The sequence below is a fragment of the Squalius cephalus genome (genome assembly GCF_949319135.1).
Source record: "Squalius cephalus genome assembly, chromosome: 21".
In the NCBI taxonomy this organism is placed as follows: Eukaryota; Metazoa; Chordata; class Actinopteri; order Cypriniformes; family Leuciscidae; genus Squalius; species Squalius cephalus.
This window is the reverse complement of record NC_137142.1, coordinates 29,598,345-29,622,390: the sequence shown is the minus strand read 5'-3', so window position 1 is coordinate 29,622,390 and position 24,046 is coordinate 29,598,345. Positions and strand designations below refer to the sequence as shown.

General features: G+C 37.5%; 1 protein-coding gene across 1 annotated transcript in view; it reads right to left on the bottom strand.

The window, feature by feature from the left end:
- The window catches only part of gbf1 (golgi brefeldin A resistant guanine nucleotide exchange factor 1), a gene marked incomplete at its 5' end in the record, with an annotated part of 79,623 nt that overhangs the window by 34,560 nt on the left and 21,017 nt on the right, over nt 1-24,046 (bottom strand). Inside the window, one exon of the mRNA XM_079856387.1 lies at nt 7,803-7,934. Within this exon, the coding sequence (XP_079712513.1) occupies nt 7,803-7,934 (132 nt within the window). The remainder of the gene's footprint in view (nt 1-7,802; nt 7,935-24,046) is intronic.

The following is a 24,046-nucleotide window of genomic DNA, read 5'->3' as shown; positions in this document are numbered from 1 at the left end:
CTTGAGTGAGCACCAGCATGGTTATTAAGGTCTAGAGAAAGGCTTCAAATCGGCAAACTCTTTAATAATAACCCAGTTATTGAATAGACGGGCAATACACTGGTCGGAGAAGAAATCTAAGGATCATCTCTATCCCCATTATGCTAAATGTTGTCACATAGTTGGACATTTATTCTAACCATTTTACGCTTTACCACCATGTGATATTCAGAAGAAAGATGGAGGAAGAGCTTGTGCAGTGCTGAGGCTCCACTAAACCCCGCCTACTTGTTAATGATACTAATGCTTTCCTATGAAAACCTGTTTCGCCACTGCCAAACACAGAGAGAGAAAGAACTGGATTAAATGGATTAACTTAGGAACTAATTAAAGAACAATGTGCACTTATATTTAATTAAATATACGTAAACCACAAACAGGGGTGTGTGTGTGTGTGTGTGTGTGTGTGTGTGTGTGTGTGTGTGTGTGTGTGTGTGTGTGTGTGTGTTTGGTTTATATTACATTGTGGGAACCAAATGTCCCCACAAGGATAGTAAAGCCTGAGATCACCTCCATTGTGGGGACCAGCCAGCGGTCCCCATGAGGGGAATGGGTTAATAAACATCCTAAATTATATATTTTTGAAAATGTAAAAATGCAGAAAGTGTTCTGTGATGGGTAGGTTTAGGGGTAGGGTTAGTGTAAGGGGATAGAATATACAGTTTGTACAGTATAAAAACCATTAAGTCTATGGAAAGTCCCCACAAAGATAGTGAACCAGACATGCGTGTGTGTGTGTGTGTGTGTGTGTGTGTGTGTGTGTGTGTGTGTGTGTGTGTGTGTGTGTGTGTGTGTGTGTGTGTGTGTCACAGACAGACAGACAGATAGATATTCCAATACAAAAAAAAAAGGTTTAAATATTGTTTTCAAATAACTGTTTTCAATTTGATAATTGATAATACGAAATGTTTTTTGAGCACCAAATAAGCATATTAGAATGATTTCTGACATGAAATCACTAACTCATGAAATCAGGATCATGTGAGTGAAGATAATAATGCGTAATGCTGAAAATTCAACTTTGCATCACAGGAATAAATTGCGTTTTAAAATATATTCAAATAGAAATAGAAAAAGTTTTTTTTTTTCAATTGTAATAATATTTCACAATATTACCGTTTTTACTGTATTTTGATCAAATTAATGCAGACTTGCTGTGCATTTTTAATATATTTTAATTTGAACTATATTCACAATAGCGCATGACCTCCTGTAATGTACCTTATTGCTTAATTTGAACACCAGGTATGTGGTACATGACAATAAAAGAGCTCTTTAAAATTAAAGCATTCAAATGCTTTTAAATTCAAAAACTTTCCCAGATTTACATTAAGATCCTTTTATACAAATGACTGTTCAAAGAGTTGGATAACTTGCTGACGTGGCACAATGACTGAGCAACTATATTTCGAGTGAACTAATCTGCGAGTGAACTGAACAGCAATGAAGAGGCAAGCCCATAATAAACAGGACCCCCTTCCAAACAGCCCATCTCCACGGAAACAAGAGCCATAGTCTATTCAGCACAACATCAGAAGTCATCTAAAATACTAATCCTCACTTGGCAAGGTCTACACAGCCGAGCGGGAGAGTCATTGTTGAAATAACTGAAGTCTGGGTGGGGCTGGAGGGTCTTTGTGCATGTGTATGAGAGTATCAAAGAGGTTCAAACAGCTGTCGTGTACTAAAAGGTTAAGTAAAAGTACATTCAGACACCAGGGTGTCCCTTAAGTGAAAGAACTGCTCATTGCAGAAAAGGGTGCGTGCGTTAACCCTGAAACCAGGCGTGCATGGGCGCCGATCTGGCTCTTTCAGCCAAAAAAAAAAAAACTAAATAGAATAGAATAGAATAGAATAGAATAGAATAGAATAGAATATGTCCACTCCATCTGCACGAAATCCATTTTAGATTGTATCGCATCACAAATTGTAACTTGTTTTTAAATGAGTGCCAACTTTTTAACTTAAAACATGGTACGATCTGAAATGCACATTTCCAAACACTCCACGTACATGGGTTTGTGTGTGCTGGCTGTCATAGTTTTTAGAGGGATAAGTGGCTGTGTAAGTGAGCCTTTGGTTTGAGTACCGGCCTGGGAAAAAGAAGAGTGGGAAAGGGAGAGTGGGAAAAGTGGGATCTGGATATCTGTCAATACGTCCGTCCCCCCGAGCCCACCGACCTCAGGCCTGAGATTGAGGGGAATTAGCCCTCACCAAACAAATTCACAGTGTGTGTGTGTGTGTGTGTGTGTGTGTGTGTGTGTGTGTGTGTGTGTGTGTGTGGTTACAGGGAGACCCCCCAGTGTGCCATAAGGGCTCAGGTCTCACTGTACACCAATAGAAGTCCTGGTGCATTTGACTGATAAAAATCACGTTGTGACTCTTGGTGAGCAAAGCTAAAGTGCTACTCCGCTTAAAAAAATTAAAAGAAAGAATAGAAAAAAGTGTTTGGTGTGATTGGTTAGCCTAAAACAAAATTACATGCAGCAGAGATTGTCCCAACTTCACTGTACTGACATAGGACAGGTGATTGACTAAGAATTCCCTATGGGGACCAAAATAAAGTGTACCAAAGATCACTGCATTTCTGTTTCTGGCCAATAGATGTCAGTATTCTGTCTCTGTACTGAAACGGCAGTGAGTTAAACAGTCACTTTCCAAAAGACCAATAATATTTCTGGGACCAGAATTCTCTCTTCTGCCTATTTGTAAAGTTGAACCTTATAAAAAATAAAAAATCTCTGTCCACTGAAGAGGACATTTGGTTTTCAAGACTATACAAGACGACATACTAGGCTTTTCAGACATAACTATTTTAATTGGTTTATTAAAAAAAAAATTACAAAACTAATTTTAAGAGAAGAAAAGCAACTGGTTGGTATATGATGATTTTCAAAATTTTGACTAGAAAATACTTGTCTGAAGAATGATTCAAAGATGCAGAGCAAACAATACGTCAATTACGTCAACAATACGTAAAAGGGGTAAAAACAAAATAATAATATTCCTATGAGATATTCCGTTTAAGTTACTAGTATCATCATTATTTTTCATCCAAAACTCATCAATACAATATTGTAATAATAAATATAATATGTAAATGACAACACACATTGTGCCCATATACAAATATATTAGCAAGAAAATATTATTAGGGCTGTCAAACGATTAATCGCGATTAATCGAATCCAAAATAAAAGTTTGTTTTTACATAATATATGTGTGTGTGTACGGTGTATAATTATTTTCTATATATAAATACACACACATGCATGTATATATTTAAGAAATATTTGCATGTATATACTGTGTATATATATTTATATTATATATAATTTAAATTATATATAAATATTTTATATATAAATAACACATTTTTCTTCAATATATAAGCATGTGTGTGTATTTTATATATAGAAAATAATTATACTCCATACACACACATATATTATGTAAACACAAACTTTTATTTTGGATGCGATTAATCGCGATTAATCATTTGACAGCCCTAAATATTATATGTGAACAAAAATAAATATTCTGTAATGTCTTTGAGAACATACGTGCTTAATTTGCCAGGATTCTGAGCAGAACCAGAAAATCGGAAACATAACACACCTGTCCAAGTCTTTACACTGGCTTCCGGTTATATTTAGAATTGACTTTAAAGCACTATTACTTGTTTATAAATCACTCAATGGACTAGGACCTCAATAGATTGCAGATATAAACCCAACAGATCACTCAGATCATTAGTAGAAATCAGTTAGAAATACCAAGGGTTCACTCAAAGCACGATGAGTCCGCTTTTAGCCATTACGCCACCCGTAGCTGGAACCAGCTTCCAGAAGAGATCAGATGTGCTCCAACAGTAGACACATTCAAATCCAGACTCAAAACACATCTGTTTACCAAATAAGCAGCACTGTGCTACTGACGTCCAACTTTAGTTTATCCGTGTCCTCTTTTCATTCTTTCTGTTTTAATACATTTTAAATACATTTTAATCAATGTCTTTGTTTTTATTGTCATTCTAATTTTCTATGTACATGTGATTATTTTATGATTCTTTTCTATTCTTTTCTATTTTATGACGAACTTTGAATTACCATTGTGTATGAAATGTGCTTTATAAACTTGTTGTGTAATAGTTCTGGTGCAACTTCACAAGATCAAAAAGGTGCGTGGAAGAAAACCAAAGGAATTTTGGGACAATACCAGCAACACCTGCGAAATGGAGAGATCAAAATAGTCAGCTTGCCTAAAACTAGCCTTGCCTTGCCTAGTTTGGTTCATGTATATTGATTTGAAGTTGAGGAGAAAACATGTATTTCCAACATTTATGATATTAGGTTCACAGACTGAAGGCGTGCTAAAGATATATAAATCAGACAGAAAGTCCCAATGTCTTCTATAAGTGACACTAAAATACAAATTAAACAAATAAATAAATAAATAAATAAATTAGTATTAGTCCACACTCCAGATATTATTATTATTTTAGTGTGTTCTCAGGAGTGTATGGTTAGACTTCAGCTTCTCACCCATACAAACCATACTATAAAACCATATCTGACATATATAGAGAGTCAGTGATCAATTATAGTCTATTACCAAAATCCAAAGTTAATAGCCCTGCATCACAGCGAGTTGTGAATCAATCAGAGCTGTTAATGTAAGACCTATAATGTGTGGCTGTACTGTATGTCTACGGAATGCTAATTGGGAGTAATGATAATGTCACTCTTCATGGCAGATTAGAGCAGTCTGAATGAGCATAACCCATCAGTCAGCACACAGCCTCTCACATACCTAAAGGTCATTTAATCACACACTCATACGAGTGCATTAATATGTCACGCTCGTCAGGAGTGCTCACCTGGGATTAGCACAGCTCTGTGTGTGTGAGAGAGAAGAAAAAAGAGAAAGATTGTTGAAGCTCTACTGAGAAAGAAAAGAGTTCATTCTGTAAGTAAAAAAAAGAAAAGAACAAAAACAGACAGCAGAATACATGCTGCAGTGCATTGTATTTGAATTTATACAGTATTCGCTTAACTTAAATAAATATTAGGCCAATAACATCTAAAAAAAACAGCACACTAAATTGCTTGAAAAAAAAAAAAAAAAAGACATTTGCAGCCAGGTGTGCTGCTGCTAGTATTGTTAGACAAAATTACGTATTTTGCACTCCAGGAAAATATGCATGTGCGACTACTAACCCTTATCCTACAAGTAAAGGGGGCCGAGGTTTGGAGATCTACAGTGCAGGTTACCATAGCAACCATTCCTGATGAGATGCTGGCGTCATGGGGGATTGGGAACAAGGGTGCGTCTGGGGTGACAGCAGCTCGCAGGGTGTCCTGAATTAGTTTAGTTGATCTGTGTGTCTGTGTCTATTGCATTCCAATAGTTGAATGTACTTCTGTGCATTGTTTTTCTAATAACTCAACAGCCAATTATTCCGCTTATACTGCGGTTACCACATCTCAAAATATTGTTCAGATGATGCATTTCAAGACATTTGTCAAGTTTTTGTCCTTCACATACACTTGTGTGTAGGACTCCGTTACCTCTGTCGCCTCTAAACAGTGTTCGGCAGCAGCGTCTCTACTAATGTGCTTCAAGAACAGCGCCTTTATTACCTCGCTAGTGAGAAATTCATGTAGCTTTTAAGTTGCTAAACTATATTACTGATAAAATCGTCAGAGCAGCGCTGACAACATGTTTCTGTGTGAGTGTGTGTCCGTACTGTATATATATGTGCGTTTGAGTGGGAGAAAGAGTATGTGCTTTCCGTTCATATAAAAAGTAATTTTGTGGCAAAAACATGGAAATAATTTGTCATTTTTATCCTATTGTTTTCTATATTTATTTGCTTGGTCAGTGTCGTTGTGGGTTTTGGTTCTTGTTGTTGTTGTAGTCTGTAAGGACCTTTGAAGTATCTGAAATCATTTGGTGAAGTGATATGGAACTGTAATGCGGTCAAGACCTTCCTGGAACCTAGACCTAGCCGTGCGTTTCCCTGAAAACAATTGCACACCTTGCACGTCAACCAATCAGATTCAAGCATTCAACAGCCCCGTAGAGTGTGTGTGTGCGTGTGTGTGTGTGTGAGAGATATGTTTAGTGAACCAAAGAATATTAATGAATCTTAAAATTGTTTTTAAGGCATAATTTTACTTTTGTTTTAGATGTTTAAAAATGCTGAAACTTTGTTTATTTCCAGGTTTAAATATGATTTTTATTCCTAGAATTAATGTGTAATGTAGAAAAAAAATACATACAAAAGATTTACATCCCAGATATCCACTCAGTACTGTATCATGTTATGGCTTAGAGCACCTGTAACATCAGTAAAACCATCCTTCAGTTTTGCAAACCATGCAGCTGCTTGACAAGTGCTCTCATAGTAGTTTTTAAACAACTGACTATAGGAGAGGGGAGAAAAACTAGAGACGGCTTGTATCTTGAACAGGGTGCTGGTTTCACACTTTGAACCGGCACTAGCAGCATCTGGCCATATTTCCCTAACAAGGAAGAGGACAGTCTGTGCCGACCACAACTTCTGAAAAACAAGCTCTCCTGTGTCAATGAAAAAATAAACTCCATCCATCAAGACTTCTGCTGAGAAGTGCATTCAAAGATGAGGTTGACTAATGAGCCACTCTTTGGAGATTATTTTGGCTGGTGGGCTGAGATGCAATGAAAAAAAAACTAAAAGACCATTAAAGGGATAATTCAACCAAAATTTAATACTTCATCCTCTCACCCTCATGTTGTTCTAAACCAAATATGTTATGAATTTTTTTATTTATTTTTTTATGATGCACATTTTTATGATACACATAAAAAATAATTGTCATTTCTGGTGCTTGACAGCCCTTGGTCACCATTCACTTTCATTGTTTGAAGCAGCTGCTGAACTTATCTTTAGTGTTTAACAGATGAAAGAACATTAGACGAGTTTAGAAGGACAAATTTAAAGAGTGAATTTTTATATTCAATTTAATTAAAAACTATTAATTTAAAATGATCAATGTTTGTGTTAATATTTATTGAGGACAAAAAACACTACTATTCAAAAGTTTGGGGTCAGTAAGGTTTTTGATTGTTTTTGAAAAAGGTCTCTCGTACTCCACACGACATGCGTGAATTTTTATTGTAGGCCTACAATTCGTTCCCATGACTTCACCACGTAGATATTTGTTCCCTTGTTTTAGTTAGTAAATTAATTAGTTAAATGTGGCCACAATTTACTAAAAACGAAGGGACGAATAAAGTTGTGGAAAAAGAATTCTTATTCATGGCCACAATATATTTCTCTGCATGTCATGTGGGGGGCTCCATACTTGTGCTCACCAAGGCTGCATTTATTTGATCAAAAATACAGTAAAAACAGTAATATTGTAAATTACTCCAATTTAAAATAACTGAAACATTTCTTAGTAGTAATGTTGAAAATGGCTATGCTGCGAAACATTAAAAATGTATTTACGGTCACTTTTGATAAATTTAATATAATCTCTGCTGAATAAAAATCATAAGTAAAAAAAAAAAATCGTACTGACCCCAAATGTAAGCACTAGTGTATGTATATTAAATGTATTCATATTTCTACATTAACACTTGGATAACCTAAAGAATATGGAAAACATGCTTAATTACATATGATTTAGCATCTAATATTCTGGAGCAAGAAAAAAAAAAAAAAAAAAAACATAAAAGAGTCTTCTTTTTTTTTCTCAGGCACAATAAAAACTTACCTATAAGGCCATATGACAAGAACTTGTTGACCGATGTGAGAGCCAGGCCTGTGATCGGTCCAGTTGTGTCCTCTGAGCGGATCACCTCCAGGAAAGGTCTAAGAAACACATTGGGTTCCACATCGGAAAGATCTAGAATTACAAAAGATAAGTCATTAGGTCAGAGGAGAGCAATTCAACCTACTGACAAACACATGATGAATAAGATACTAGTCAGTTACTATTTTCAGCTAGTAGAACAAATTGTTCAATTGCTAAAAATAATTACGTTCTTTATAAATCATTGGCATATACATGAAAAATTATTTATAAGACGCGTGTCATGACTGAAATTACAAACCTGTGTTGCATACATGTAAAAAAGATGCAACAGGGCAGAAAGGTACAGCCAGGGAGCGGGTTAAGAGAGGGCTGTTTCTTATTCACCTTGGCAGAGTGGAGTATCTTATTACAACTCTGTTTCCAAAAGCTCTTGTTTAAAGCAGCTGTGTAGGATGTAGGATTTAGCATTAATGAAAATGACTGAACTCGTTGTGGTGGGAGGACTCTGCTGCTAGCCTGCTGAAGTAACAGCTGCTGGGAAAATTAAAGCCTCTCTCTCATCATTAGGGATGATACCGCTTTTTAGAAACGGAGTAAGAGTAGTACTTTTTTTTCAGTATTTCCTAGTATCGATACATATATTTTTAGCAATGCTACAATTTTTAGGTAAAGTAAAATTGATGATTTGAGGGTAGAATGCTTAATATTTTGATGAATCAACTCTCACATTAGAGATTTGTTCTGGGTCACCATTACCAAGGATGAACAATGGATGGTGCAGTACATGCAAATACTAAAATGCAAAATAAATAGTTTTTCAAATGGGAAGAAAAAAAAAACAGGATCTTATGCTGTTGAGCAACTTAGATTTAGTTGGTTATCCATGCATCATATTTTTAGAAAACTCATGTTAAATGTAAGTATCAAATATCAGGCTTTTGATTAACATTTATTTCTGCATCTCTGAAATCACCATTGTATCACATTACAGTACATATTTTCCCCCACAATAAAAACTACATTGAAAATGCTTACTTTCAGTTTTGAATATAAAATTATACAAATAAATATTATTGGGAGATGTAGAGTGACAACTGTCATAAATTTCAACAACTGCACCAAATTGCATATTTTTGCTCAGTTTGGACTTCTGAATAATTGGACCCATCCTCAAGTATAAGCTCCAATTTTATCCTATATTATTCTATATGAGACAAAAAAGCTAGATGTATCAAATGTGAACACACACACACAAAAAAAAAAAAAACCTGTATGCAAACTTTAAGATAAGGTACAATAAACCATTCAATTTGTAAAACAAATAGACAAGAGAAAGAGCCATTTGGAAAACAAAAACTCACATTACAAACTTCATCATGGTAATATTGATAAATTACCATTAATAACGCATTCATATGCTGCATTGTATTGGTTTTAGCACAAAAACATTACCCCAGTCAGATCCATTACAGATACTACCAGATTATACAGTTGTGCAGACCTCCCAATACTATACTAAAAGAGCATACAATTTGCTTATATTAAAGTTGAAAAATCAGATGCATTCTACACAGTGCGAGTGCGTCCCATACAAAAATTCCTGATGAGAACAGCAGAGGCCAAGAAATAAACGGCCAGTTGCATGATATAAATTTAGGCCTGCAGCTCTGAGTTTATTGATGAGCTTTTATAAGAAATAAGCACCACACATAAAGCCTTAATCTAACAGAGCCAACAAAACACAGCTGCAGCCGAGGATGCAACATACTTCATTATCTTCGCCGAGCTCTTTATTTGTGGATGGGAAAGCACCTCGGGCCAATCCACCCGAGCGCGGGGAACAGCCCCTCTGAGAACGGCGGCGAGAGGGGGGCGAGGGTTACAAAATACAAACCAGGTAAAACAACAATGGAAAAATTAGTGGAGTCACGAAAACCTGCTGCGAGTGTCGAGTCGAGGCGCAGCTTGCCATAGCAATACTGGGCGGATTAGGGTTCCCCCGAACAGCTACTTTGACGCAAAAAAACAACTCGTGACTTCAAAGCCCGAGTCGAGCCTCAGCCAATTTTACAGAGCGCACATATGACTGCTGAGTATTAGCTTGTGATATCTAATACGCCTGCGGCTTGTTTGGAGATAAAATATTAAATCATTTGAAAATTTCCACACTTTGTCTTATCCGCAGCCAGGTTGCTTCTAGACTCTCTTCCAAAAGCAAATCTTCTGTTGCGCAGTTTCTTTGGGGAACTTGATGTTTTCTTTGTATTCTCGTGGGGGAAAAGCTCAGTAATGCTCCATTCCTACAGTGAAAACTCTTTGACGGTGCTGCAGTATCTGATAACAAGGGTCTCAAGTGCTTACCACTTAACCCAAGTTCACGAAAAGCCAAAGAAATTGTGGACGGCAGAAGAATAACAAAAGTTACTTTGAAATCAAGTCGAAGAAACAGTCGCGAAGCTTCGAAAACACAGGACCAAACAACTCTGCTGTTAACGCGTTTCTTCAAACCCAGAAACTTTTAAAGGTGGGCTTAGACTATATTACTTTACAGTGGAAGAGAGAGTCTGGAGTGAGGTGGTGGCGATGAAGGGAGAGGGATCTCAAATGAATCTGTCAATAGAAGCTAATAAAGTCTTCATCAGAAGCTATCACCCCATAAGTGCCACCTTCACTGCAGCTAGTCTCTCAGATTGGAGAACTCAATTGTGTTGTATTGATCCAGCCGGCCATCGGCGGCCCGTCGTACTGCCTCCCCCCACGTGCGCCAATCTTCTTAAATAAAGGCTAAATATGACTCGGTACTTCAGTGCAATCTCCGGGGCCACGCAGGGAAATAAAGAAATTGAGGCGTTGGACCATGATGGTGAGACAATCACACAGTAACCAGGGTGACCTCTGTGTGACATTGGCCAAAATAAAAAAGGGATTAAAGTCGGTCACCCATCCATGTATGCCACGGCTAAGGGTTTTGAGTCTCCAAGTATGTGCGTGTCCTTGGAGAACAAGCTCAGAAAATTGAGAAACGGTACGGCACGGCTCCTAACAATCTCCCTTAAGATTCAATTGTGCCTATACATAACTAGCAGAGGAGCTGTTAGCAAAAACAGAGGCTATGGCTCATCTCCATGATATTTTACTGCTTCATAATGCACAAATACAGCATTTTCACTGTATTTCAAGTTTTGCAAAATATCAAGTTTTCCCACCGCACTGGAAACTGCACAATGGTCTGTTCTGTTGTGCTCGCTGTAGGTCTAAACTCTGATGAGTGGACCGAGTCTGGTTTAACAGCCGCCTGTGCAGTCGAGTGTGACTGGTACCTCCGCAAATATCCCCGGACCCTGGGGCCCCTGGGAGCACCTAGAGGAGATGCCGCTGCCACACATTACACATGCACATCAATTGGCACTGGTGCAGAAAGAGCTTAAAACAGAGCACAGAGTTTAAGCGGTTGAGGGTCTGAGCTATAAATGTACATAACAGCAGAGCAATGTCGAGAACAGCATTAAGAAAGCACATTAAAACTGTGTTACACTGATCCAAATGCATCCCGAGGAGCACCAAAGGCAGGTTTTCGAACAGAATTCAGATTCAAAACTATATTTGATGAAATGAAAATTAACCCTATTTTCTAAATACGTTATAGATCTAATTGTGAACAATTCATTCATGCATGTGTTACTGTTTTTAAAAAGAAAATTTATCTTGTAATGTTTATTCAAAACGTTGCTACTTCCATTTCACTGCAACGCAAGGTCCTTTGTTTTATGCCGCCCTTTGCTTTTAAAACCCATAATACTATACATAATGAATAAAAGGAAATAAAATCACTTTGTAAACTCTTATTCTCCTCAGAAACAGTTCAAAGAGTTTGATGAGTATACAGCTCACTCAGTGTTTCCTACAAGGCGTTACATTATGTGAATCTGTTTTGAAACACGCCAGACTTTTTTTTATTATTATTTCTGCATTTGGCAGATGTGAATAATAGCTTAATATAAGATATTTAAATTGTATTTATCTAAATAACATGACTTGTTTTTAATTGTATTATTTTTAATTAAATTTCATTTTTATTTATCATTTTAAGGTATATTATCAATCCATCAAGCTCCAAATAAAAGTACTACAGAGGATTATTTAAAAAGAAAAAAAAAGAAAAGATATTACCACTAAGTTATTTAAAATAAGCCCTTTTTGTTGAATTAGCAAAAATAACTGTATTGTGAAATTTGTACCAAGATATAAATGTGTTAGTGATTTTGGTATGCCACCCACCCCTGTACAGTATTAGTAGGTGATTACTTTGAATATTCCTCTACACTCACGGGAATTAAAAATAAAAGAGGACGTAACTACAAACACAGAGATCAAAACTACCCAAATGATCCAGTATCCAGTTTCCTAAACTGTTTGAGATTTCCCCCCTGTAGTAAATGTAACTAAAGCATCACTGACAGATCAGAATTCCATAGAAGCAACGTTACACCACACAAACAAGAGGAGGCAATTTTCCACCAGGCTTTATAGACCAGTGTCTGTGTGTGTGTGTGTGTGTGTGTGTGTGTGTGTGTGTAGGACAGCTATTCAGAGAAGCAAATGATCAGGCTACAGCAGCAGTAATACAAACAGTGACTGACTCTCAGTACTAGACCCGCTGGGCCTTTGTGTTTGTTTAATCTAATCACAAAAGAATGAATAACTTAATTTGTCAGACCGCTGTCTCACATATTTTAGACAATTATACAGGCCAAGTGTCTTCTGTCAGACTGAAAACAGCTATGCTCTTTGCTTTACAAGTAGGGTTGTTACGGTACTAAAGTTTCAGGTTTTTTTTTAGGGTATAACGTTCACGCGCCCAACAGATATGATTGTGATTGGCTACAATGCTTATAAAAACACACTGTAAATAGAAACCATAGACGTTCAGAGAGCGCTCAAACAAACACGAACGAGAGCGTTTGAAAGCAACGTCTATCAGCGGGTTCCGAATATACTTGGTACTCTGTACTACTGGTAATGCAGAGATGATGGTACCATCAACTTTTTAATTTTAGTACCGACTGGTACCAGTACATTTAGCAACCCTATTTAGAAGAGTATAGTGAATAGGGGTAGGCGATATACCGGTAGACACGATTAACCAGTAGAAATTTGTCATCCGGTAGAGATTTTGGAGTATAGTCTCTATCGCAGTTATGCTCTCATATAATATTGCCGTGCTGCACAGTCACGAAAATTGTAATTTGTATATTACCCATTTAAAAACAAGTGATTTTAAACCTCTGAAGCGCAATAAGCAGTGAAAGAGAACTCATTTCCTTATTTGCACACGTTCGTCTGAGAGATGGTTTCTGAGCATTGTCTGAGAGATTTAAAGCAAAAATAACATTAAATACTAAATAATAAATAAAAATACTCATATCATGATAAAAGATTTTGGTTATCCCTAATAATGAATGAAACTAATAAGGATTTACCGAACTATTTCACCGTTTCAAAATGTTTGGAAATTGCATAATATATACTCTTTGAATGAAAGAAAGAATAAATGTATGCGCATCAAACCTTCCTGGCCCACTCACTCCATACAGACAAGCGCCAATTGAGACTCAATTGAGACACAGTTCACAAGCTCACAGTGTAAATTACCTCCAAACAAAACGACCCTCAGCCTACAAGGGTTGCGAATGGGGGCGAGCAGGGGAGGTGGGGGGGTGGAGCATCCCGTGACCAAGCCAGCAGCCCAAAACCAAACACTGATGGTTATTGATCTGCTAGTGGAATTAGAGCCGGGTCTTTCCAGTAGCCTGCTCTAATGCTGCAAGAGATGGGACGAACTAACAAGGCCAGCACGGCTAAAGCAAACCCAGGGAGACTTCTCATCTCAGGCCCCAACCACAGCCTGATCCATCTACGGGGAGGAGTTTGACGCATGTCAACGCGCTTCTCGCCCGTCCGCTCTTTTCTCTCCTGCCTCTTGAAGAAAATTGGCACTTGTCGAAGAGGGCAATTAGGTTGTAACAATGTTATGGAACTCCATACGGTCGTTCAGTACAACCCACAGTGGTGTTTTATAAATGCGCAGAACAATGCTCGCCACAACCTAAACAGGCAATTTGAAAGCCCCAGAGAAATTAAAACTTTTCTAAAAGCTTCCAAAGTAACTCATTGACAATGTTTCCCCATACAGTGTGATATTAAAGCTGTATTTTAGAATGAAGGGATGAAATATTGTTTGCATTTATAATGCACAGGATCTCAATGTATTTCTGATTTTGCCGTTTGACCCTGGAAAAAATAGCTTTAAACTTGTTCAAACATCTTCAAAACTATCTGCTTGCCTAAGCTCGATTCAAAACGGTAAGCTTGTAATAATGTTTTCAATTCCAGTGGTACTGGTGGATTTCCACGTGAAATTCGAGCATGTCTTTGCGTCATTACGTCACATCTGTACACATAAAGAAGGTGTCTCGGCTAGTAGGCTATATTGCGTGTGAGGATGTTGGAGGTGGAAATTTATAGCCTTTTCTCCCAGCACTTATATACTTATATATAATTAAACTTATCAATAAGATGGCGGATCCAGAAAGGTTCAAACGACAATCACAAAAAAAAATGTGATTGTCGTTTGTGAGATTCAACTGGAGATTCATCCGTTGTAAAATGCAAAAGACTTCGGACTTCGGAGTGGCTACAGAAAAAAAGAGACTGCAACCGGGCCATGCGAAAACAAGGATAATATCGGAAGGGCATTAAATGTAGTCACGCAATGCTGATGTTGTTAACATTAACAATTTGAGAACAAAGTATAATTTGCACGGTTTGACGTGATCGTTAGATTTAATCAGCGCGATTTACTGCAATGCTTTTTTTTTCCTTAGTTTGTCAAAACAAAAGTGGATGTTACTTGTTCAGATGACATTTTCCAGTGAAAATTCTTATGTTGGTCATACTTCCAAAAAGTAGAATCTGTGATTCCGAATGACAGTATCCACACCGGCGCGGTGACTGACAGTCGCACATTCTCCTCAAAACATTGGATTCATCCGAGCTGTGCCGTGCCGAGGCACAACCCACGTAAAGTTGACAATTACGCGAATAACTGCAACTGCAGATTTCGAACAGAGATGGCGACAAAGAGGAAAAACCACAGACTGCAGCTTTAACAAATATATATACACATCACGGTTTCCATAAAAATATTAAGCAGCACAACTGTTTTTAACATTAATGATAATTAATGTTTCTTGAGCACCAAATCAGCATAGTAATACACTAAGTAAAGCCTGTAAAAATAGGGCCCAATGCATTGTGGTAATATGAAGTCATTTTTCTCTCATTTTGAATACATTTTTCACATTGCACTGTGTTGTGTTTTAGGGTTGAAGTAAATGTCAGTAAAATAAACATAATATCCTGGTAGAAAATGAACAGTACCTTTTTCTGGTTTTCTATGGTTTTTTTTTCTTACAGTGAGTGATTTCTGAAGGTTCATGTGACACTGAAAACTGGGGTAAAATGGCTGCTAAAAATATAATAACATTACTGTTTTACTGTATTTTTGATCAAATAAATCCAGCATTGGTGAGCATTAGACACTTCTTTCAAAAACACAAAAACAAAAAAAACTCACAGACTCACCTTTTCAATGAGTACAAGCAAAAAGAGAGGGAAAAAAAGGCATTAAAGAGTGAGAGAGAGGGTAGGCCATCATAAATAATGTTAATTGTTGTGATGCATCAAGAGGCCTGTTCTTGAAGATCAAAGCTCTTAACATTAGGTAAGGTAATGAGAAGGGGTTCAGGAGAAGTGGTCTTACATTAAAGCACTACTGACCGGGAGCGCAGAGCATGAGGAGGAGCGCGTTTTTTATGTGAGGAATGAGAAAGTGACAGCACAGCACTACCTTCACTGCACAAAGATAAACAACTGGCCTGTTTAGCTAGCCCTCACCCCTAATCCCGGTCTTTTCTTCTCTCTCCTCCACCTCATCACTCTCCCCTGCACTCGAGGGGCAGCCGGGGATTTGTTTGCTGCACCTTGAGGCCGATATTAAAAAAAAAAAAAAAAAAAAAAGTGCAGAAGAGATTTTGAGTGACAAAGGCAAACAAATAAACAGCAGGGCTAAAGACGACCTTTGACCTGGGGGGCTTCGTTTAAATCACCCTCCAGTCATTTTGAGCAGATTCAAATGCTGTTAGTTTTGACAGAGGTGAAATGCTGCTAGTGTGAGAATGAACTCTACTTTGATTTAAGGGGGAGGGGGGGATTTAAAAGTGGAAAGGTGGGAGTGGGAGCGATGATAAAGAATTTAAGGGTTCTGCATATGCAGCGAAACATTTCATTTTTAAATCTAAAGGTGCTGAGAAAAAAAAACAGTATACTGTTAATATACAGATACTTTAAGAAAAAAATATTTAAATTAGTCAAGAATGCATTAAATGGTCAAATGAAAGTAAATACATTTATAAACTTCAAATAAATTCAGTTCTTTTGAACTTTCAATTTAAAAAAAAGAAAATATCCATCACAGTTTTCACAGTTTAACTGAGATAATAATAAGAGAATCAGCAATTAGCCAAAAATAATAAGCAAATCAGCATCAGAATGATTTCTGAGGGATCATGTGACACTAAAGACTAGAGTAACTACCGGTATGCTGAAAATTCAGCTTTGCCCTCACAGGAAATTTTTTTTTTTTTTTTATTGTAAAATTTCACAATATTCCTGTTTACTGTATTTTTGATAAACTAATGTAGCCTTGGTGAGTGGAAGAGACTCCTTTCAAAAAAATCTTTTGAACGGTAGTGTAAACTAATAACTTTTTTATATTATTTTTATATTTGAATAATTTTAATATTATTTTTATATTATTATTATTACTGGGAAACAACAATAGGCCCCAGTCCAAACATGATGCATTCATAAACCATGACTTCATTAGTACACATTCCCTGCCTAGCCAGCACCTGTTATCCAGCAAATAAAATGTATTTTTTATGCTGCATACTTTGAACAGAAGTCACATTATTCCGGCTGACCACAGCGTGGAGTGGAGCCGGGCAGTGAAGAGCAGGCCGGAGCGTACAGTAATGAGTTTCACAGCTTGCTGTCTTGCTCATGATGGATGGACTTGTGCTCCAAAATACTTTACGCTCAATCACCTTATAAATAACGGATGTTTTATCATGCTGAATTAAAACATTTGAGAGATGGCAAGCATACAGATTCCAGTTCCGCCGTGCGTGTGTGAGTGTGTCTCCACCGAGCGCTTCCTGAGGAATGTGTTGCTGAAGGTTCCTTCCTGGGTTCCATAAGTCTGTGGTGGGAAGTCTTTAGGAAGCATCCCTGTAACGTTCAGAGTTGATTTACCGCGTGACATGGTGGCAGAATGATGTGGCCATCACAATGTGGCAAGAGTTTCAGTTCTGATACATTACTAATCATGTAAAGCTGCCACAAATTTTACAATGTCACTTGCCTGATGTATCTAGACATTTAGATTCTTTTCTTCTGATGCAATTCAGTGTATGACGGTTCAAATTTGGTAACATCCATGTCTCTTAACACTTACTAGGAATACACTTTCATAAAACCACAGCGCTCCAAACAAAACAAAAATCCTTAAAAATACCACTCTGACTTCTATGAACATGAATCACGATTCAGTAAGGGAATCAGTTGTGAAACTGAAAGTGAATATTTTTGACTGACTTGAACTGACGCGTGAATCAGACATCACGGCTCGCTGTGTTTGTTGTTGCATGCACTCTATGATGTCTGATGAAACCACATATGGACGCACACCAGTTTTCATGACTGCCTATATTTTGTTAAGTTGATTACTTACAATATCCCAAATGTTTCCAACTATTTTTAAATCGTGAGAAAATTGCGATTTTAACCAAGGAAACGGGGCATTAGAACAGGGGGAAGCTGGGAGTCGCCAGTCAATTGCGTCATATCCGGTTTCCTCGGTTTCCGCTCGTACTGCGTGGAGTCCTGGACAAAGGCGGAAGTTGTAGTTGTAGCGTCTATCAAGCAACAAACGTTAGCTTGTTTCTTGCATTCGTTATGGAACACAATTATTCTTTACCGATTGCAGCTGGTTCTGTCGACAAAGCATGCTTAATTTTATATTTTCCAAATGTAGCATTCGGTAATAGTTATGTTTATGTAAGGGAAGTATTATTGCTTTAGGTTTGTGTTTAGTTTATTGACATTGTTTATCACGTCTGGTGTTTATGGCCATGTAAATAAATATAGCATGTGTTATACATAAAGATTAATCAGTATTTTGGCAAATGATGTGGGTATGTTCGAATGTACTTTTACAACAATTGTTTAGAACACGTAAAACTGCACAGCGTTATCACAACAATGAATTCGACATACAGTAACATCTATGATAACCAATTTAGTATTAAACCTTACTTTTCTTGCGGTTAATTCATTTGAATGAAATAAAAGTGTGATGAGGTTCAAGAGTCAGGAAGGAAGAAGACAGGGGTCGGCGTGACTGGGACTCGTACTTTATTCAAAATAAAGCAAAGCAAAACAAACAAACACAACGCGTGCACAACGCGCATTCACCGTGGCAACCGCGACGGCACAAAACAGTTCAAAAATGAGAGCTCACCAGTTTTCTCGGATCCACCGGTTTTCTTTCTCTGCGTCCAATTTTCTCTTCAGTCTCTCTCTCGTTCCAGCGCGCGGCTTATAAGCGGTCTCTCCACGCGGATCACAGCAATAAGACACAGGTGTTCGTCATTTGCACTTGACCTACTTGCTCGTCTCTCCCATTACAGACTGTGCTGAACCACGCCCCCCTCGCCACAAAAAGCATGTCATTATAAAAATAGAACTTAGCCTCATCCATGAACATGATTTTTCGATTCCCGTCTGACTGATTTACATCCACAGTGGAGTTTAAAACGACAGTTCCCATCATTCCACGCTCCTTCACATCGTCATCAAGCTACGCCATTGTTGTTGTTTGGAATGTAGCGCCCTCTAGCAGCCAAAAAATCTTGCATATTGTAGCTTTCAGTATTTTTTTTTTTTTTTTTTTTTAGCATTTGCAACCATTTTAGTCAAAAACTGGAGCTCTGAAACATTATCAGACAACAGAAAGGGCTACATGATCACTGTTAACAATTTAATTACAGAAATTCTTTGCCCAATAATAATTTAAATCCACTCACTCTTGGTTTTCTAATTAAATTCAATCCTTATTCTTTTTATTTAGAAATAGAGAGCTCAGACATCCCCTCAGTGTGTCCTTCAGCCAAGGCAGCCCCAAATTAGCACCTCTATTTAGAGGAAAAACAAACAGACAATATGAGACCCGCTATTTCCGTCGCATCCTTTGAACGTGTACCCTTGCAGATACCCTCCTGTGTGTCTCGAGTGAGGGTATGGGTGTCCGCAGGGGGTTTGACTGGTGTACAGCGTGGGGTTAAGCCTGGGAGAGCGGTCAGCTCGGCAGGATAAATCACCACACATGCTCTTGCTCGGAGTTCATTTCACACCACTCCTGATGAACACTATCATCCACAACTGCATGGAAAGAATGAGGGAAGGAGAAAGGGCAGACTGGAAGAGGAAAGAGAAAAAAGAACAAGGGAAAGAAAAAGGAAAAAAAAAGCAAGGTGACGAGAGGGAGAAAGGGGGAAAAAAATCTGGGCCTTATTTGTTTCACCTGCTGTGTTCCTTCAGTTCCACACTAATAGCATTCCCATGGGGTGTGAGAGCATATCCTGCAACCACGCACTGTAGACTTAGACAACAGTTCACGGCTACTGTGTTAGCAAGACACTGTGAAGCATACTAAAACAAGCCCTGCCTACAATTAGACCACGGTTTGAGGTGATATACAAGGGGAGGAACAAAGGTTGAAAGGTGTGCTTCAGTAAAAAGTGTTCAAAAATATGCCAATATTTCATAATCATGATTTATAAAACCAACCAACTCTCTTATGCTCAACGAGGCTGCATTATTTAATCAGAATACAGTAAAAACAGTAATTTTGTGAAATAGTATAACAATTTTAAATAACTTGTCCATCTTATATTTTAAAATGTAATTTATTTCTGTGCGTGCAAAGATTCATTTTCAGCATCATTACATTACAGTGTCACATGATCCTTCAGAAATCATTATAATATGCTGATTTGTGATTAAAACAAAATTCAGGATTTATTGATGAACAGGAAGTTCAAAAGAACAGAATTTATTTGAAATAAAAAGCTTTGTAACATTGTAGCATATATAATACATTTTTGATGAATAAATTATTATTTTCTTAAAATAAGTTTTTTTAAAAACGTAAATGACCACAAAACTTTAGAATGATAGTATATAAATTTGTGAACTCCTGTTGTTTGCTTTGTGACTAAGCACACATATCCCTAAAACACTGACAAACATTCAGGCTATTTTATTTCTGTTTTGATTGCTTGGTCCTTTGGTTTTGGCTTTTTCACAGGTACATTTGCTAAATGCACTGTACTGTAATAATTAGGGCATGCAAATACTCAAATTATAATTCATCGATAGCAGTTCACAGCTTTCCCACTAATGCTGGGGACACACTTAACGACTAGCTGAAACATTCTGACTGAACTGAACACACTTACAGACTTTTCAACGACTGCAGCAGATTTTAAACACCAACTGTGAACACAGACTGAACGAAACGGTCTCAGAGCGTTTGCGCATGATCAGTCGTAAGTATCAAGTTACATTCATAATCAGCCTTACAGTCGTTAAGTATGTCCCCAGCTTAAGTAAACAACTGATTTGCTTGGTCAATCGGAGTGTTTAAATACATTATGAATAAAAATGGCAACAAGGCCGAAGCAGAGCTCTTCACTGCAGCAGAGTACAGCTGATTAATCTCAAAGGTGCTGAACTCTCTCTCTGCCTCTCACTTTAACAGAAGCCAGCTGTGGTAGTCTTCATACTACCATAAGCCAGAGCGCAAGGGATTCATAGCCAAAATTAAAATGTTGTCCTTCCTTACACCTCATGTCTTTTCTTAGTTATTTCCAAACTTTCCTTGACTTCCTTTTCTTGTAGAGTAAAAAGGTACAATAAAAGGGCATTGTGATCATGGCTGTTCCATAAAATACCATAAAACTAGTGTGAATAGACCAAAATTATTATTGTTATTCACTGAGTTTTACCCTACAGTGAACCATTAAATCGAGAACTGCTGTAAACGGATCACCAAGTTCAATTTCTGAAGCAGATCAACTGAAATCCCTGAAAAATAAGACTGATAAAACCTCAAATATAGAACTTGTATGTTTTAGTTGTTCTCTCTCTCTCTGTCTCTCTCTCTCTCTCTCTCTCTCTCTCTCTCTCTCTCTCTCTCTCTCTCTCTCTCTCTCTCTCTCTCTCTCTCTCTCTCTCTCTCTCTCTCTCTCTCTCTCTCTCTCTCTCTCTCTCTCTCTCTCTCTCTCCCTCTCCCTCTCCCTCTCCCTCTCCCTCTCCCTCTCCCTCTCTCCCTCCCTCTCTCTCCCTCTCTCTCTCCATCATTTTTGGGTCACCATAAAGTGTTTTTGGATGGGAAAGAGCTGCATCATTCTCCACAGCAAAAAAAATTAACAGTATACGGGTTTGAACAACATGAGGGTGAGTAAATGAGCGAACTGTCCTTTTTGGATGAACTATTCTTGTCAGTATGAAGTCATCTAATGTAACATGGATGCAGTGAAGGCCTCTCTGTCCATTCACACTCAAACTCTGCACACGCTCTTCATTTACATTTACCATTCAGCGAAGCCTTAATCAGTATTAAGTGTCAGACCGGCCAGTATTTATGTGATGCTGTGTTTCCAGCCTCCAAGCATTGACAGCAAATCCTGCGTGTGTGTTTTATAAAGCACGGTGGTTAGATGGGTTGGATTAGGCTCAAGTCACCTAATGACTATATTATGAGCCGGTGCATTAAGGAGGATTAATCTTAATCTGAGCTGTTTCAGTTTGCTGTGTGTGAGCGAGTGAGAGGGCAGAGGACCTAGTGAGGAACAACCCAAACACAGCAGAACAGCATTAATGAAGAGCTCTGGAGGGTCTGAACTGATCAGTCCAGTGTGGACTCCTACAGTATGTGAGAGTTAATGGCTCTGTTTACATATTAAAGGTCTGCGTTGATTAGTCGTGGATTAGAATATTTCAGCTGTGTTTGTTCCATTCATGGCGACTGCAGAAAGAAAACTGCACTGTCTATGATCTGTGTGTAACCTGCAACAGCAAAATATATTTGGAATTTTGTAAAAGTTGGAAAAAAACAGAGCACTTAGTCTTCACAAAGGATATATAATTACAATGAGGCAATAATATTAGGTTCAAATAAAGTATCAAAAACAAGTAATCATATGGTTTCATAGAACAACACTGACTGCGTTTACATGGACAGCAGTAATCTAATAATTGACCTTATTCAGAATAAGACAATATTCTGATTAAGGTGTTTACATGAATTGCTTTTAGAATATTCCTTTCATGTTCACGTTTTACATGTTATAGAACATTAATGGTACACGCCATTACGTCACCATGCAACGCCGTCCGACGTTCCCTCCTTACCAACATACAGTTTTCATACATCTTCGTTATGGTACCATATAGTTTCATTTTGAATTTTACGAAAGCTTAAAGTGCAGTTCATTATTTGTCATGCTATATGTGCACATAGATGAGGGGGGCAGATACAAATTCTGAAGCCATGCTCTCGTTTGCCGTCAAACCACTGCCGCAAAATCGGGCGAAAACTCCCACACGACTTTAATAGTGTGATTAAGGTGTGTACATGTCTATAATGCACTTCGATAATGCGACTAAAATAGAAATACTCCACATGTCTTAATTTGATTTGTGTTTACTTCAAGTATGACTTTAGCTGGATTAAGGTAATCAGAAATCCCTGTTTACATGGTAGTTTCTTAATCAAAGTATTGTCTTAATCAGCTTAATATAGGAATATTGTTGTCCATGTAAACATACTGACTGTTAAAAAACATAATATACATAATATAAACAATCCTCTTATGTACATTATGTATTAACAAATTCCTGTAGAGGGCACCAACAGCCTGTTGTTGTTACACTTTACAGCAGATCAAATCTTTGTTTAATTTTGGCCAAAAGACATTTAATTCAAATGTTTACTTAGTCTTTAATATTTGGCCACTTCTTTACGACAGAAATGCTACAGCCACTGTAATTTCTTGAAAAAAAAAATATGTGGACATCAAAACATTCAAACTCAGAGCAAGGGTTTAAACTTATTTTGAAATCGTGATGAACAGTTTGCATATTTAGAAACATATTGATTTATTCTTCTGTGCTGGCGTAGGTTTATAAATGATGTACCTTACAAATCTGATGCAATGGCACACATTGCATTCCCAGATGAATATTATAAGCAACCTAAACTCACAACATGTACAGAGATGGAGTTCGAGACATGTAAATGATAACAGATCATGTGGAGCGGCATTTACTGTGAACGGAGCCGCTCTGAGACGCACGCAAGGAACCTACACATATGTAAATAGAGCAAATATGTTAAACTCGTGGGGCCTATATGCCTTTGTAAAGTCCCAATAGCACTATAGTATGGTTTTTAAATGGTTTTAATACATCATGCAGCCTTAGAAAACGGTCTAATAATGCGGTTCATGGATTCTCGTCCGTGGAATGTGCCACATTTTGCCGGTTATTCGACACGAGTAAATTGCAATCAAGGATTTTTTAAAATAGAGTACTCAAATTAAATAGACGAATCGTGAAAGCCCTACACAAAACTTAAAACCAAACGAAACACGAAAAAAAAAAAAAAAGTGGACAATTTTAAACGAAATTTTCAATATTTTTATATTGTCGATTAAAAAAAAAAGTTTAAAAGTTTTTAAGTTTTAAAAAATTTAAAAACTGAAAAAAGGAATGCCTGTCATTTAAAAAAGAAAAACAAAAAAAAAAACATAATGACTATCCATTGACATTGTAATACTGGGAAAACAAAAGCAAACTGCCAGGAACAATCAGAGTGTAATCATCCACCCAGACCAAAGGAACTAAACTTCTGTTAGTGCCAGTATCTCTCTCCATGGTAACAGCTGGTGACTTTGAACAACACAGGCTCGGGGACCACATTTCTGTGCAGTGATACCACAGGGTCTCCACAGTGG